The 15,575-nt window shown below is 47.8% G+C and overlaps 2 protein-coding genes across 2 annotated transcripts; one reads left to right on the top strand and one right to left on the bottom strand.

The window, feature by feature from the left end:
• The first annotated feature begins 8,749 nt into the window (after nucleotides 1-8,749).
• On the top strand, nucleotides 8,750-11,985 carry LOC109762366 (putative F-box protein At1g32420). Its single transcript, XM_020321220.4, has 2 exons — nucleotides 8,750-9,261; nucleotides 10,400-11,985. The coding sequence occupies exon 2, from the start codon at nucleotides 10,435-10,437 to the stop codon at nucleotides 11,626-11,628; it is 1,194 nt and encodes a 397-aa protein (XP_020176809.1). The 5' UTR covers nucleotides 8,750-9,261; nucleotides 10,400-10,434; the 3' UTR covers nucleotides 11,629-11,985.
• Nucleotides 11,986-12,084: 99 nt separating this feature from the next.
• Nucleotides 12,085-13,550, bottom strand: LOC109762365 (uncharacterized). The gene has a single exon (XM_020321219.4). The coding sequence runs from the start codon at nucleotides 13,548-13,550 to the stop codon at nucleotides 12,240-12,242; it is 1,311 nt and encodes a 436-aa protein (XP_020176808.1). The 3' UTR covers nucleotides 12,085-12,239.
• Between the last annotated feature and the right edge of the window lie 2,025 nt (nucleotides 13,551-15,575).

Genomic DNA, 15,575 nt, shown 5'->3' with positions numbered 1-15,575 from the left:
TGATAGATAGGAGGATTGAATTTTTAGTTGAGCATTTTTGAATTTGTGACCTCCGGTACTACTAGATCTGGGGAGTTCATGCGTTCGTTCCCAGAGCGGTACTACCGCTCAAGCGGTACTACCGCTCCTGTGCAGCAGTACTACCGCTCGAGCGGTACTACCGCCCCAGTTCCGCGGTACTACCGCTCGAGGCCCCAACTTCCAGAATGCTCACCTAAGCTTTCCTTTCTCATATTTGTTTCTCCCTGGCTTATGCATAGTTTGTATTCATGCTTTCCCTTGTGGTTTTGTGTCTCTCCAGGTGGTAGTAGCTCCAAGGATCGTCGCAAGAATGTGAATCCCCCATCCAAGCGTGGGCGCATCTATCATGCCAGAATTGTGTATTCCGAAGATGAAGAAGAGGTTGCCCCCACACCACTACCTGCTTGTCGTCAGTCTGCTAGGAACAAGGGCAAATCCAATGTCAAGTCAACAGCTGCTCGCAAGAAGAAGAAGGAACCGCTCAAGACGGCTGCTGAATTGAAGCAAAATGAGTATTGGCAATATCGTGAGCAAAACCCCTACCTCCTTCCTCAGGATCCTACTCTTGTTGGCTCACCGTTCTGGAACAAGGACCAATCACTTGTGTAATTTGATCGGATCAAGGCAAGGAAGAACATGTTTGTGAAGACCAAGTCAGTCAACCTAGATCACATGGAGAAGTACCAGGCATACTTTGGAGAAGCTCATGCCCTCTGTGAACAGCTCAACATCGTGCCCCTCATGACCTTCAACTATGACTTCGATGCAGAGTTGGTTGCATAGTTCTTTGCAACCATATGGTATGGCACAAACACAGAGCACACGTTGATCTGGATGACCAATGGTAGACAGTTGCGCACCACTTGGGGTGCTTTTATGGTGCTTCTGGGATATCCTGACGAGGGTCTGAGGAAGCCTCTTGGCCTTCATCCTCACCATGAGGGGGGGCCTACTCACAAGGATGAGTTAAAGCCTCATATGATTATCACTAAGACAGAGAAAGGAGTCAAGAAGGAGCTGAAGCCATTCTTTGACATTATGCATCGCATCTTCCGGCACACTCTCTTTCCTCGCATTAGCAACTTGGACATGGTGCATGGGCACCTTGTGGATATGCTACTATTATGCCACTCTGAGAAGGGCACGAAAGCGGTCTTGGATGTCTCTCATGTCATGTGGAGGGAGCTAGTGAATGCTACCTATGGAGATCATTACCCAATTTATGCTTCCTTCATCTTCAAGTTGATTCAGACTACCTGGAGCTCCACTTTCCCTGGTATGCCTCTTGAGACCGGACCCTTGAATCCTCATGATGTCCTCAACTTGCGTCAGAAGGAGCTTTGGGCCTCTACTACTCATCCTGAGGCAGCAGTGTCTTCTGCTTCTGGAGAGGATCAGGGTGATGATGGTGGTTTTGCTCCCGGCACAGAGCATTCTTCTAGTCAGTCAGGTTGGGTGGCTAAGCTCAAGCACAAGGTGAAGAAGCTCTTTTGCCTTCAGACCGATGTTCAACACAAGATGTACTTGGCACATGTGGATGCCAAGAAGGCTCGTCAGGAGAGGAAGGCTATTATGAGGAAGCTTGAGATTCCAGTTCAGGATGGCTCTGAGGATCGTATCACTCCGGAGGATGCATTTCTTCACAATATCACTAGACGGACTCGGATGAGTCCAATGCTGCTACATCTGCTCCAGCTCAGGATCAGGAGATCAAGGAGGAGACCGACGAGTCTGTGGAGGAGTTTGTTGATGGGTCTGATTTTGAGGAGTCTGACGAGTCCATGGGAGGAGACTAGTGCCACTTGGAGTTGCGTTAGGTCACTCTTTGCCCCTTTTGGTGTCTCGATGCCAAAGGGGAGAGGTTTAGGACCAGGGATTTGTCTTTCTGCAGGGTGTTGTTGAGTCACAAGCTTGGTTCTTGTTGCTTCTGTGTTTCTTCTTGTGAACTCTTTTCCTTCGTGTGCTTTGGTTTGGTGTGAGACTCTATCATATGGTGTAAGACATATGCTACCCTGGTTATCCCTATTATGTCCCTATGTACGTGAGTTTATGCTCATTTGTCTTATTAGTTTCCCTGCTTAAGTGTCTCTTATTTTGTTGCAAGGATTTCCTGGTCTATAAAATATAGGGGGAGTGTTGATCCTAGTGTGTGTGTTGTGCAGTCCAAAGCACATCTATAGAATGCACACATCTAGGGGGAGCCTGTCTATATTTTATAGATTTTGGGTCTTCTTATTCTCTTTATATATCTCTATGTGCAAATCTTGTATTGTCATCAATCCACCAATAAGGGGGAGATTGTAAGGGAATATTTCTCCTAAGTGGTTTTGGTGATTGATGACAATGCATTTGCGGACTAATCGTGTGCATTGAGCATTTCAGATATCTCATGTCTAGGCACTAGACGATTCGATGCCCCTCGGAGCCTATCGAAGACGGTTCTCTACATTTCTTTTCGGTGGATTTGAGTCGTAGGAAAAGCCGTACTATTAAGAGGGGATCCGCTTCGGAAAGGTATGGGTGGAATCAACACGTACACAGCCCCACATGCACCCATAGCCTCCTTTCCCTTCTCTGGAGCTTTTCCATGCTTTCTGTGGTGTTTTCAGCATCTTGCCAGCGGTAGTACCGCTAGTGCCCACGGTAGTACCGCTGGGTACTTCCGTGGCACTACCGCTTGGGGTGTCCCCAAGCATGCAACGTTCTGTTGTCGGTCTGTAATTCACGGAAGTAGGGCGGTAGTAGCGCGGTAGTACCGCTCCGGCGCTACTACAACCCATACTACCATCTCCACTACCGTTGCGGGGGTTTTCCTCTGTGCAGGGTTCTGTTCCCACTTTTCTCCAAGCGGTAGTAGAGCGGCACTAGGACGGTAGTACCGCTTCGCACGGTACTGCCGCCCCTAGCACCCTCTACTACCGCTGCCACCCTAGGTCTAAAACCCTAGGCGGTAGTACCGCCGGGGTCAGTGGTAGTACCGCTCCAGCGGCACTACCGTAGATACACTGTGTGTATTTATAGGCCTGTGCGGAGTCCTAGGAGCGGTAGTACCGCTTAGCTGCGGGCCTGGGCAGAAAACGGTTGGATTTTGGTTCCCCTATATAAAGGGGGTCTTCTTCTTCCTAGGGTTGACCTCTTCCCCCAAGCTCCATTGCCTTTCAAAAGCTCATTCTTGCCCGATCTCTCTCTCTCTAGCCAATCAAACTTGTTGATTCTCTAGGGATTGGTTGAGAAGGCCCCGATCTACACTTCCACCAAGAGAAATTTGATTCCTCCCACTAATCCCTTGCGGATCTTGTTACTCTTGGGTGTTTGAGCACCCTAGACGGTTGAGGTCACCTCGGAGCCATATTCCATTGTGGTGAAGCTCCGTGGTTTCGTTGGGAGCCTCGAATCCGGTTGTGGAGAGAGCCCCAACCTTGTTTGTAAAGGTTCGGTCGCTGCCTTCAAGGGCACCAATAGTGGAATCACGGCAGCTCGCATTGTGTGAGGGCGTGAGGAGAATACGGTGGCCCTAGTGGCTTCTTGGGGAGCATTGTGCCTCCACACCGCTCCAACGGATACGTACTTCCTCTCAAAGGGAAGGAACTCCGGTAACACATCCTCGTCTCCACCGGATCCACTCTTGGTTATCTCTTACCTTTACTTGTGCAAGCTTTTAATGTGTTGTATCCCTTGCTTGCTTATGTGCTTGTTGTTGTTGCATCTTATAGGTTGCTCACCTAGTTGCACATCTAGACAACCTATTTTGATGCTAAGTTTGATTTGGTCAAGAAAAGATAAAAATTGTTAGTTGCCTATTCACCCCGTCCTCTAGTCAACCATATCGATCCTTTCATCAACACTACTAGTCACCCCACAGGTACCAATCTGAGGTTCCGGTACAAAGATTGAACACAAGAGATGAACTAGGGTTTGAGATGATATGGTGGTGTTGAAGATGTTGATGAAGATTGGCCTCCCAAAGATGAGAGGGTTGTTTGTGATGATGATGGCTTCGATTTCCCCCTCCGTAGGGAAGTTCCCCCCGTCGGAATCGCTACACTGGAGGGCAAAAGTGCTCCTACCCAAGTTCCGCCTCGAGACGGCGGCGCTCCGTTTCGAAAGTCCTCTCTTTATTTTTTTTCTAGGTCAAATGACCTTATATACCAGAAGATGGGCACCAGAGGTGTGCCAGGGTGCCCACTACCCACCAGGGCATGCCAGGGGGGTCTGGCGCGCCCTGATGCCTTGTGGTCACCTGGCTGCCTCCTCTGGTAGTTCTTCTCTCCAATATTTATTATATATTCCAAAACAATTCTCTGTAAAATTTTAGCTCATTTGGAGATGTGTAGAATAGGTATCTCTAACATAGCTTTTTCAAGTCCAGAATTCCAGCTGGCGGTATTCTCCCTCTTTGTGTAAACCTTGCATATTATGAGAGAAAAGGCATTAGAATTACTACAAAAAGTGTTATAAAGCATAAAAACACTATAAATAACAGTAGAAAAACATGATGCAAAATGGACGTATCAAAGGCTGGTGCGAATGTCCCCCCCCCCAATAAGAAAACTTGATTTTCACAATAGTTTTGACATCACCTTTAGAACAAATGAGATCTTAGATATCATTGAATTGTTTAACAAAGCTAGGATCATTTTTATCAACATTCTTGATGATGAACACTTTGTCCGGCACTTTTGAGCACCTCTCAATTTCTGTAAGCACTACATCTCAGTATGGGTCCATTACTCCTAGGAAATTTCTATCGAGCACCTCGAGATGAGACTTAGCCATTTCTATGCCTATTCCATTCCAAGGCTTGCTCTATCGACCCTGATACTTCTAAGTTTTATTTCCCCGTTACCATCGAGCAAGTTGCTCCTTCACCCAAAAACGAGCAATTCTATTATTATTTTTCGTTAATTCGAGTTCTTTGCATCCACTACTCCAGGTGTTTGGATACTAGCCAGCCCCATACTTTCGAGTTCCTGGAACTTTTGGAAAAAACTTTTTTTTCTACCTAGCCATTCAAATTTTGAACTTTTTGAGTACCTTCGATTTTTCCAATCTGGTACTATCGGGCTAGTTGAGTTTTTATTGTGCAATGATCAGATTTCTGCTTTTCCAGTAAATTGTACCCCACACCACTTGAAATTTTGAGAAATTTTACTAAATAATTGAAGGTTTTTGAACGCCGAACTTTACCACCAGTTGGACCCCTTTCTTAGTGTTATGTATTTCTTGCTCCAATCATTGATTCTTTGTGAGACAGAGATACTACAGGTTTTTAAGAGAGTTGATTGAAGATATTTTGAGGATCTCATTCAAGTGACTTTGCTTTTCTTCTTACTATTGGAGGGTGTGCACCTCAAATTGAGCATCATTAATTGAGGAGAATACAAGGCTCAAGCCTCAAATCAAGAAAGGATTAGTTTCTTGCATTCAAGGCGAGATCAAACTCAAGGAGCTCGTGAGAAAGCAAAGTGGGTCATTTCAAAAGGAAGGAGATTTGTTCAATCCTAAGTGAAAATCACAAGGCTAGAGCTTGGTTACCACATCAATATTCCAAGATTCGATTTGTGCAGGGAAGGCACAAGGAATGGAGACCAAAATCTTATGAGTCGTATAGTTATTACGAGTTATTCCACTCATAATAGCATCCCATGCACCTTTAACTCATTCTTTGTGATATGTAAAGACAATGGTAAATATATAATTGTAAAAACAATTGGTGCTAGATTTTGTAATGCACTTAAGGTAGAACTATCTTGGTTCCCAAGACCCTTATGACTAACATGAGAGGCCCTACTTATAAATGGGAACCTAAAGTCAAGGCATGATTCTCCTTTGTTGGAATATTGGTGGGTACAACGGGTGATCAATAGTGATTGCACCACTCATATTACCTAGGAAAAATACATGTTCGCTCAGTTCGTCGAGGATTTATCTTCTACATCAAGTATTTTCTTTGGATATAATAAGATAAGAAAGGCACTTGGGTTGGGCAATGTAGTTGTAACTAATGATCTATCTATAGAGAATGTTATGCTTGTCAAATTTGTACCATAGTATCCTATCCATTATTCAACTTTGTGTGGCTGTCATAATTGCATGTTTACTTTAGTTGATGTGACTGTTTTATAAGATATAATCTCAAAATGATATTTGTTAGACATGTTGAAGGTGATCTATATGTTGTACATTTTCCACAAGAAAAACAAAACTTAAGCAAGTCTACTGTCCAAGATCAACATTGGGTGGCTATGTCATCGCAGGTTAAGCCACATTGGTATGAGAATTTTGAAAAATTCTTCTGAAGGGAGCACATTCTTGAACTACCGATATTTCTATTACCAAAATAGAGTGTGTAGTGCATGCATTTAAAGTAAACAAGTGGGAAAGAAGCATCTCACCAGAAGTATCATCACTACCACTACGCCCTTACAGATACTTCATATAAACTTATTTGGCTTTTAGGACCAAAGATTAAACCCATGACACCTCAAGTCATTTGCAACAAAATCTCAGCGCTGACTCAACTTCAACATCTCCCGAGTTCAAGAACCTTAAGATGGATATAGTTCTTATGGTGGGAGGATCAAGCCTGAACTCTCTACCCCCTGCCCCCTCCAAAAAAATGGTGATGCAGAAAGAAGGAATAATAACTTGTGAAGATGAGTATGACTATGTGATGACCTGCAAGACACACAAATCAGTGTAGCACCTTCGTGTAAGTATCCCAAATAGTAATCGTCCCTACAAAGTGCGGAGGAGAGTATTTATGAGTAGCGTTTCTATCACACACAACTTGTCACAAGTCTTATGTCAAGTAACTGCTTGTGATTTTGTAGAAGCTATTAGTGTCCTTTGAGACAAATAAACCAGAGTAATGAATATGATATTGTTGCTGCGAGAGTAATAAGGACTCGGAAGTAAAGAACATAAATTAAAGACAGGAAGTGAAAGTATTTTCAAGAAGTAGATAGGTTAGGCGCGGAGAAACTTCAGATTATGGTATACCTCAAGTGTGCTAGTGCAACGGTAATTCCAGTTACCTTGTACAAGAGTTTAGTATTTGATTTGTTTGTTTGTTAGGCGGATCACCCTAAGTTATGAAACTCCTTCACACGGGATTGCATTCCACACTATGGTCCTGCTTAGATGTTGCCACAGCGTGGTCGTCTCCACAATTAAGGTTGTTAAATCAGAACCATGCATTACGTTCGGTGGTTCACCGTCATCTCATATTGTCTTTGATCCTCGTAGATGTATCCACCTGTCACATGGAGGTCACAGATTCTATAAAAGATATGTGTTATCTATTTAGGTCGTTAGATCATGTTGCCTGGGCCCTTAAATTGGACAACACACATAGTGCTTACCCCAGTACAACAACTTACTTGACAAATCATAAGACTACAAACACGAATGGCGACATATAGAATAGGCACAGATAAATCTTACCATTCACCTCAATCTCCCATGCTTAGGGGGAATTACTCACGCATCGGAAGAGAGTAACCAATCATCATAGATAATAATTTCATGAAAATCGTATCAATAATACTGTGAAGATCCACAATAAGATGAATGATTCAACAAGTCTCAATCTCCACATGAGTATGAATAGAGTTATACACCCTTATCTTACAACTTGGAATTCCTCTTACAATAGTGATGATGAGATGAGAATGAATATGAAGATGGAAGAACAAAACAAGAAGGATCTCCGGCGCTTCTTCTTCGGATCTCTTCTCTCTCTGTTCTGAATGGAGTGGCTGCGACTAGGTATGTCAGATGCCCGTGTGCCCTTCACAAAGTTGTTGCCGTAGACGAGGGGGAGCTAACGACGTCTAGTATGAGCGCTTGCGCTCTATTACCGCTAGTGCAAATCCTTCCAACATGGAAGTTGCTCCAAATGATTTGATTTCGTATAATTCCCCTTGATTTTCTTCCATAAATGATTTTTCATGCCAAACAATGGAAAAACAAGTTTTCTTCTCTCTGGAATGATTACTGTTAGAAGTAACAAAAATGCAATGAAAACCAAGTCAAAACTGTTTGTAAAAAGTCACAAATTCTCGAGCCATCACTATGATATGTGAGTACAAGACTCCTCTAAACTTTTGGGCCGAAGCCTTCAACGCATATGACTAGTTAATGTTGGGCCAGGCATACCAATAACGCTATAACCGATAAGAAAACTTAATTACTACTTTATATCTCTCTTGTTTGCATACAATCAAAGCTATCCTACCAGTTGTCACTAAGTGTGTGTGAGAGAGAGAGAGAGAGTTGTACCAATTTGCCGACAATAATGAAGTAGAGATCATTGTATAAATCAAATATGTATTATAATCAAACAATTTACTATGAATTTAATGAATTTTATGTAACCATCTCGATGCATGAACAAATATTAGTGGGTGGAGCACAGGAGAGCCAAAAATTCCCCTCCTAGTTTACATTGTAATCCTCTAATCAACAAAATAACCACTTAATTTCTATAAATCTTTTTTGTTGGCATATATAAAAAGCTCCTCTGACTAGCTGTCACATAGAGAGAAATATGTACCGATTTGCTGGCAGTAACTGAGTAGGTCTAACGATCAAATACATATAGCGAGCTATTTGATGATATGTATTACAACCAAACAATTTATCAAATTTGATGTAAACATCACAATGCAAAAGCCTTCAATATAAATATCGGTGCGTGGAGCACCCCAAAGCCAAGCATTCCCCTCCTAGATTTCCAACAAGGATGTGGAAATTATAAATAGGCCACCCTGTTTATAGTTTTCTCCCAGAGTCACCATTAGCCTTTTCTCCTATTTTCATATTTTTGCCCTCCTGCCGTTCCGATTTTGCCTCCAGAGCCCCGACTCACGGCCACCGTCGTGAACAGCACCGGCGCTCCGCCGGCGTCGGCGTTTCCTTGGGGCGACGACGGCGCGACCCGACGCCGGCGGCACCTACCCCGCGCTTCTCCGCCGCCGCTCAACCAATTCCTCTCTAGATTAGGGTTTCTTCCTGACTAAATCTGGCAATTACACCGCCGCTCTACATTTTCCAATCCATTCCTCGTACCGCCGACCAAGCCTGATCGCGACCCGCAGCTCCTCTGCCTCCTACGCCGCAGTGGTATTCCGTCGGCTGGCTCTGCATCGTCTCCCCGAGGATCTCCATTTCTCGTGCTCAACCTGATCACTCCCTACGTAGATCCGCCCGGCCTAAAGATTTCGTTTCTTCGTCGTGGTAAGCCCTGTCCCTACCCGAGTTCGAGCTATTTCTCTTTAGTTCGGGATTCTTTTCAGTTCTTGTATCCGCATGTTACTGGATCTGTTGCGAATTTGTTGTTTTGCTGATATTCTTAGTTTAGTCCATCCATTGGATCGGATAGAGTTCTAGCTCCTAATCGGACCTTATCCGGGTCACGAGTTCTTGTTGCTACTGGCAAATGATGCTTGGCTCGTAGGTGTAGTCATGTCGTCGCCGGAATTGAACACATACGTTAGTGGGGTTTGCACGAACACAACAGTTAGGCAGAGAGTACGTTAAAGATCACAGCAAAGCCGTGAAGATAAAGTAGATGGAAATTGCATAGGCGTTTTCTTTCGTCTGGCTCGTGTCAACAATTATATCGCTGTTAAACATGCTGGTTCCTTCCTGTTTCATACGTAGATGGAAGTAATCTTGGATGGAATCTTGTGCCGTTCTGTTCTGCAGGCTGCCTTAAATGTGTTCTGCTGCTGCAAGGTATCAGGAAAAGTTTTACTAACTTATTACTGACCTTGGTTGACGTGGAACATTGAGTAAATAGAAAATTTATCAGGTTTAGCTAGACCACTTGCTGTATTGGCAACCGAAGCTAGATCACTTGGGTCAAGCTACTAATACCAGAATTGGCACATGGAGCTGCAACTGAGGTCCCTCTTGATTAGGGCACTCTTCCATCAGTATAGCTTCGCATGTTCGTTCTGTTTGATCCCCTTATGTTAGGAAGACAATATTTTAATACCCATGAGAAATTTCTTGAGTCTCAAATTTTATAGATTCATTATGGCATTTAAATTCTTGAAATGTTAACCACATGATATAAATATATCATGATCAAAGTCTTGGATTTCAGTTTTACATTTGACAAGTGCTTGTCATTTCGTGTGACCTTTTAAATACAGTTTCGAAGAAGTCATTCGCTCTTGATAGTGACTCTGGCTTCATGTAGAAACACTAGCACAATTATTTTCAGCTCGGATGCTATTGAACTAATGGTCAATTGGACAAATACTGTTTGTTTTGTTATACATCATACTTCTTGTTCCAGCATAAGTCAAATCAAACCACTTTTTTGCTCTTTGTTGTTTTCCTTGTCGCTAACTATGCTTTTCTGCAGCTGTACTGCTCGCAGTTGTAATTTGCAAGCTAGCCATGGAAGACAACAATGATGAGCATAATGTATCTCTTCCTCAGGATATCCAGCACACCATTCTTGCGTCACTACCTGCTAGGGTTGTTCTCAAGTTTCGCACAGTGTGTAGATTCTGGCGAGACTGCATTCAAGAACCCAATTTTGTTGATCGTCACCTCAACAATGCTCTCCGCTCCCACCAGTCCATTGCTTGCTTCACCTCGGTTGATGAGGGTCTTGTCTGCATGTACACATTTGATCCCACCACACTGAACTGCAAAAGCATGGATCTCGTGTTGTCGAGTAGGTTTCAGATGTCAGACCCCTGCCATGGCTTGGTGTGCGCCTATGATTTAAAAGGCGCTGTTGAGGTGTTGAATCCAACAACAAGGATACATTTGAGACTGCCAGTTTCAGAACTCCAGTCACTAGCTTCAGAATATTTTCTTGGACCTGTGCCTTCAACAAAAGAGTACAAGGTGCTCTGTATCCACCACCGGGTGCGGTTCTTGACATTTGAAGTATGCACTGTTGGCGCACAGTCATGGAGGGCAGTGCGCGAATCTGCAGGCCTCCTGAAGACAACAAAGGCGGTCATTGTTAATGATGTCATGCATTGGCTACTTCTTGATGAGATATCCTCCAATTTTACTCGGAACATCTTGTCATTCAACCTGACAGATGAGATGTTCTCTGAAACTGCTGTCCCAGATGCTGTAAAAGACCGTGAATTGCACCTGTTCGAGGGGGGAGGAAAGCTTCATTTGCTGGCAATGCCCGGTGAGGGATCAGCACCTAAAACCTCAGAGATTTGGGTGGCGAACTCGACCTGTGCAGTCTGGGACCACATGTGCAACGTCACTTTTGTGCTACCTTTGGGCATGAGGCCACTTTTCCTGCACAACAATAAGCTCTTCTATTGCAACCAAAGAAGATTCTACTATGTTGATCTTCAGGATGGGAGTGGTTCCTATCTCAACATGCCTTTTGGCGAGTGCATCATATCGGCTGGGATTTTCGTGGAGAGCCTTGCTCTACATTCTGTGACTGGCCTGGTCGACTCCAGAACAACGCTACAAAGTCCTCATGATGCTAGATCATTTCCAATAGGGCGTGGACCATCTGCTCGTGGCGCTGGATCGTCCTCAGCAGGCCCTCGACGATCTTTCAAGAAGGCAAAGAGCAATATAAACATGCAGTGGAGGTTGGCATAGATCTCCGCAAACCCCTGATATCGTTCGTATCCATGAATAGTTCTCTGTTATGTACAGCGGATTCAAGCCAATACCTAGTACAATCCAATAAAGTTTACTGGTGTTTGTCTGTGTAGAGATGAAGAAGAAATAGACCATGGGGGTGAGTCTGGGACAGGGTAGAACATAAGTAAGAAACTAAGAAAGTGTCTCTGTGTCAGTAGCTTGTTCGTTGTTATCGTATGGGGATTTATGCGCTGTACTGGAAAATAAAAATGAAAACTCTGAACCTGATATACTGTATACTTGTTCTGGTTTGCTGTAATGAACTGTATTCCTGCGTTGCATTTCTGAAAGTTATGATGCCAGGACCAATAATTCAACCTGCTTTCTCCGGTGGTTGCATTTATGAGGATTTATGCGCTGTGCTGAAAAATGAAAACTCTGAACCTGTTATATACTGTACACTTGTTTCGGTTTGCTGTACGAACTGCACTCCTGCACTGTATTTCTGAATATTCTTATATACCAAGACCAATACAAACTGTCGCCTCCAGTTACATTCGTTCCACACCAGTACTACATACACCTGCGGAATTTGAGAATTTCCCGAAAGTATTTGGCGATACCACTCAAACAGTTGGCAAGCTCAGCAACGGCGGGAAGCCAAAGTACGGCCACCAGCCGTCGCTGACGCCGCCGGAGCACCGCGCCCGGCAGACTCTCTCCAGCTCGAGGCGCCCGACGTCGATCTTAAACAGCTCGACGTCCCGGCTGTCGTGGCTCGACGACATGAACGGCCGCGGCGAGTCTTGGTTGACTTCAATGATCAAGCACCCGTTGGCCGCGCCGCGAATGCAGAACGGCCGGCCGTGCGCCGTCGACCACGGCAGCGGGATCGTCTTCTCGAGCCGCCACGACTTCGCCGCGCCGTCGGCGTCGCGCGGGATCGTGTAGTAGTTGAGGTTGGCGTTGCCGTTGGCGTGGTAGAATTCGTGCGCGAACACGCCGACTTCGCCGTTCGCGCCTTCCACGACGGCGACGTTCTCTTCCCAGAACCTGGCCGGCGCAGGGACCTCCTGGACGGAGAGCTCCATGGCGCCGATGTCGAGCACCAGCCAGCGGTTGGTGAGGCAGTCCGCCCAGTAGAAGCGGCCGTGCGCGTAGTGCCGCCGGTTCCAGACCGCGTGCACCGGGCAGGAGAAGGGCGACCGGTGGCGCCTCCAGACGAAGCAGTCCGGCGACGGGAGCGCGCGCCACCGCCCGTCCCGCGACGAGAAGGCGAGCGCCACGACCTTCCTCGGGCACCGCGCCGTCCAAATCACCACGAACGAGGGCTCCTCCTCGTCCTTGCCCCCCTCGGCGTCGGCCGGCGCGAGGAAGGGCTCGCACCAGCGCCGGCCGCCGAGGACGCCGAGCGGGTTGTCGGCGCTGGCGGCGAGGTCCTCTGGGATGGGCGGGAGCAGGACGTAGCGGCGGGACACGGGGTCGCAGACGGCGAGATCCGTGACGATGTCGCTGTCGAAGGCGGAGCAGGAGGACGCCCGGTCGAGGAGGAAGCGCCCGTCGCAGTAGTCCCGGACGAGCCAACCGGGGCGCTCGGCGTCGGGCGGCGTCGGGAGGAACGCGAAGGAGAAGTCCGCGGCACCGGCGACGTCGCGCGCGGCCGCCGCGGCCGGATGGGGCGGGTCGGAGGGGTGGAAGGCGGCCCCCGACTCGCCGGGCGCGGGGACCGAGGAGAAGACCCCGAGGAAGGGCGCCGCCGCGTCCGGGTGGAGCGCGCGGTGGCGGCGGAGGAAGCGCGGGGAGGAGACGAGGAGGCGGAACGAGGCGCAGGCCGCGGCGGCGCGCATGAGGGAGGAGGGGCACGGCAGGCGGAGCAGGATCTCGTCCACGACGTCGTCGGGCGCCTCCCGGAACGGCGCCGCGGCGACGATGGCCATGGGCGGGCGTGGGAGCTCGGCGGAGCTAGCAGCTGCGATGCCGCTGCGCGTGCTGGTGTGTGCGCGTGTGTGTCGCTCTCGAGGCGCGAGGGGCGCGCGCGCAATAGTTTAACCCAAAGAGGTTCCGTGGGCCCGTCGGAGGCGATGGGCTGACAGGCAATCACAAAAAGGAATGTGTTCGTGGAGGTGAACATGTGTACGGCGCCACGGGCCACATATCCCTGTCGTTCGCACTGTGTCCACGTCGTCGCCGGCTTCTTCACTGCTCCTCCTCCCCTCCACGGTGCGCATGCCACGGATAAGAGCATATCCAGCCGATTCGACCCCCAGGGCGCTGTAAGAGCTGTCTAGGGACGAACCGGCGCTAGCTTGACGCGTGGAATGACTCCGTTTTTAGTCGTCGCCCTCAGATCGTTGCCAATATCGCGCAAACTCGACGATATTTCGTATAAATTTGTGCAAACTCGACGATCTGACACGAACTCGGCGAAATTTCATTGAAATTTGTAAAATAAAATAAAACATGCAAACTACGCCTACTACTACGTCAAACTACGCCTAACCACTGCGCCGCGTCCACGGCCCGCCATCTATATGCTGAGAAGCCTGTAGAAACGGGTGTAGTCGCCGCCGCCGTCGTCGTCGCGCGCCCCGCCGGAGCCGCCGCCGTACCAGCTGCACCCCTGGCCAGGGTCGCCCGCGCGCGGTGGGGTACCTGGAGCTCCGCGTAAGCCCGACGCTGGTGGCGCACCTGCTCGCGGACGTAGTCCTCCTTCGCCCATTTGAGGGCGGCCTCGTCGTCGGGGGCCACCATGTCGACGTGCTCCGGCTTCACGGGGAGCAGGCCCGGCTCGGTCTTCGGCCGGACCAGGCGAGGGGGGAATGTGAGCTGTGGCGTCCACCGGCGGGGAGGTCGCCTTTTATAGCCGCAGCGGGGCGGCGAGAGGTTGCATGCCGGGCGACGCGTGGCGGGAGCGGGCCAAACGTGTGTCGGTGGCGCCTTCAATGCGCCGTCCGTGAGGCATCAATGGAGGCTGACCGGCTCGGCAGCGCGTCAGCCTTGGCCAGCCTTGGCATTGATCCCGCGGGAACCGAGGCGATGAGGACGACGAAGCGGCGTCTCGCTGACTCGGCGGGCTCATCCTCGTTCGCGCCAAAAACGCGTTCCCCGGCGCCCCCCAGCGCGCCGGGTTCGACCCAAACCGGCAAAAAAAGGCTCCTGGAGACGCGACTGGGCTGATTTTTGAACGTCGGCGCGAAAAAATTGTCGGAGAGGGGCGTTTTGGGGGCGCGGCTGGAGATGCTCTAAGAGCGTGACACACCGTCCACAGTGTCGGCGTTTGATCCCGTCAAAAACCAAAACGGTGATAGTTTCTGATGCGGTTACCAGGGAGCAGAGGCAGCTTTTAAAAAAAACAGCTTGAACTTTATTAATTAGAAATAATAGTTACATCGTCTATCAGAAGAGTTACAAGATTTTTCATGGGCTCCTCTATCCAATCCCTAGTCATGGAATATTTTGCTAATCTAGCAAGTTCATGAGCTACTTTGTTCGCTTCTCTATTACAATGTTCAAAACTGGTTTGTGGAAAATCACAGGCCATAAAAAACAATCCTCAAAAATTGCCGCCGCTGCTCCCGCAGACTCTCCACCGTTCTTCATTGTGTCAATGACATCCATATTATCAGAATTGATATTGAGACGATTGCAGCCCGTTTTTTGTGCCAACAGTAAACCAAACCTGAGTGCTAACGCCTCCGCTGTCAGAGCATCCGCACAGTACTGAATCTTTCAGTTACCACCTACTATGAAATTCCCTTTGTCATCTCTGATAACAGCACCCGCTGTGCCCCGTAGCTGATCATGATCAAAAGAAGCATCCACATTCAATTTAACAAACCCCATGGGAGGTCTGCGCCATCCTTCATTCTTTCTCTTTGCTTTAGGTGAGTGAGCATTTACATAATTTGCTGTTATAGCCCTAATCCCCATGGAGGTTTGAGACGCCTCTTGAGACTTACCCT

This window comes from Aegilops tauschii, chromosome 6 (assembly GCF_002575655.3).
Source record: "Aegilops tauschii subsp. strangulata cultivar AL8/78 chromosome 6, Aet v6.0, whole genome shotgun sequence".
NCBI lineage: Eukaryota > Viridiplantae > Streptophyta > Magnoliopsida > Poales > Poaceae > Aegilops > Aegilops tauschii.
Note: the sequence above shows the minus strand (reverse complement) of the source record. Positions and strands in the feature narration are given on the sequence as shown.

Bases quoted from the DNA above. Each gene is read 5' to 3' on its own strand.
- LOC109762366 (XM_020321220.4), top strand. From the start codon at position 10,435: ATGGAAGACAACAATGATGAGCATAATGTATCTCTTCCTCAGGATATC.
- LOC109762365 (XM_020321219.4), bottom strand. From the start codon at position 13,550: ATGGCCATCGTCGCCGCGGCGCCGTTCCGGGAGGCGCCCGACGACGTC.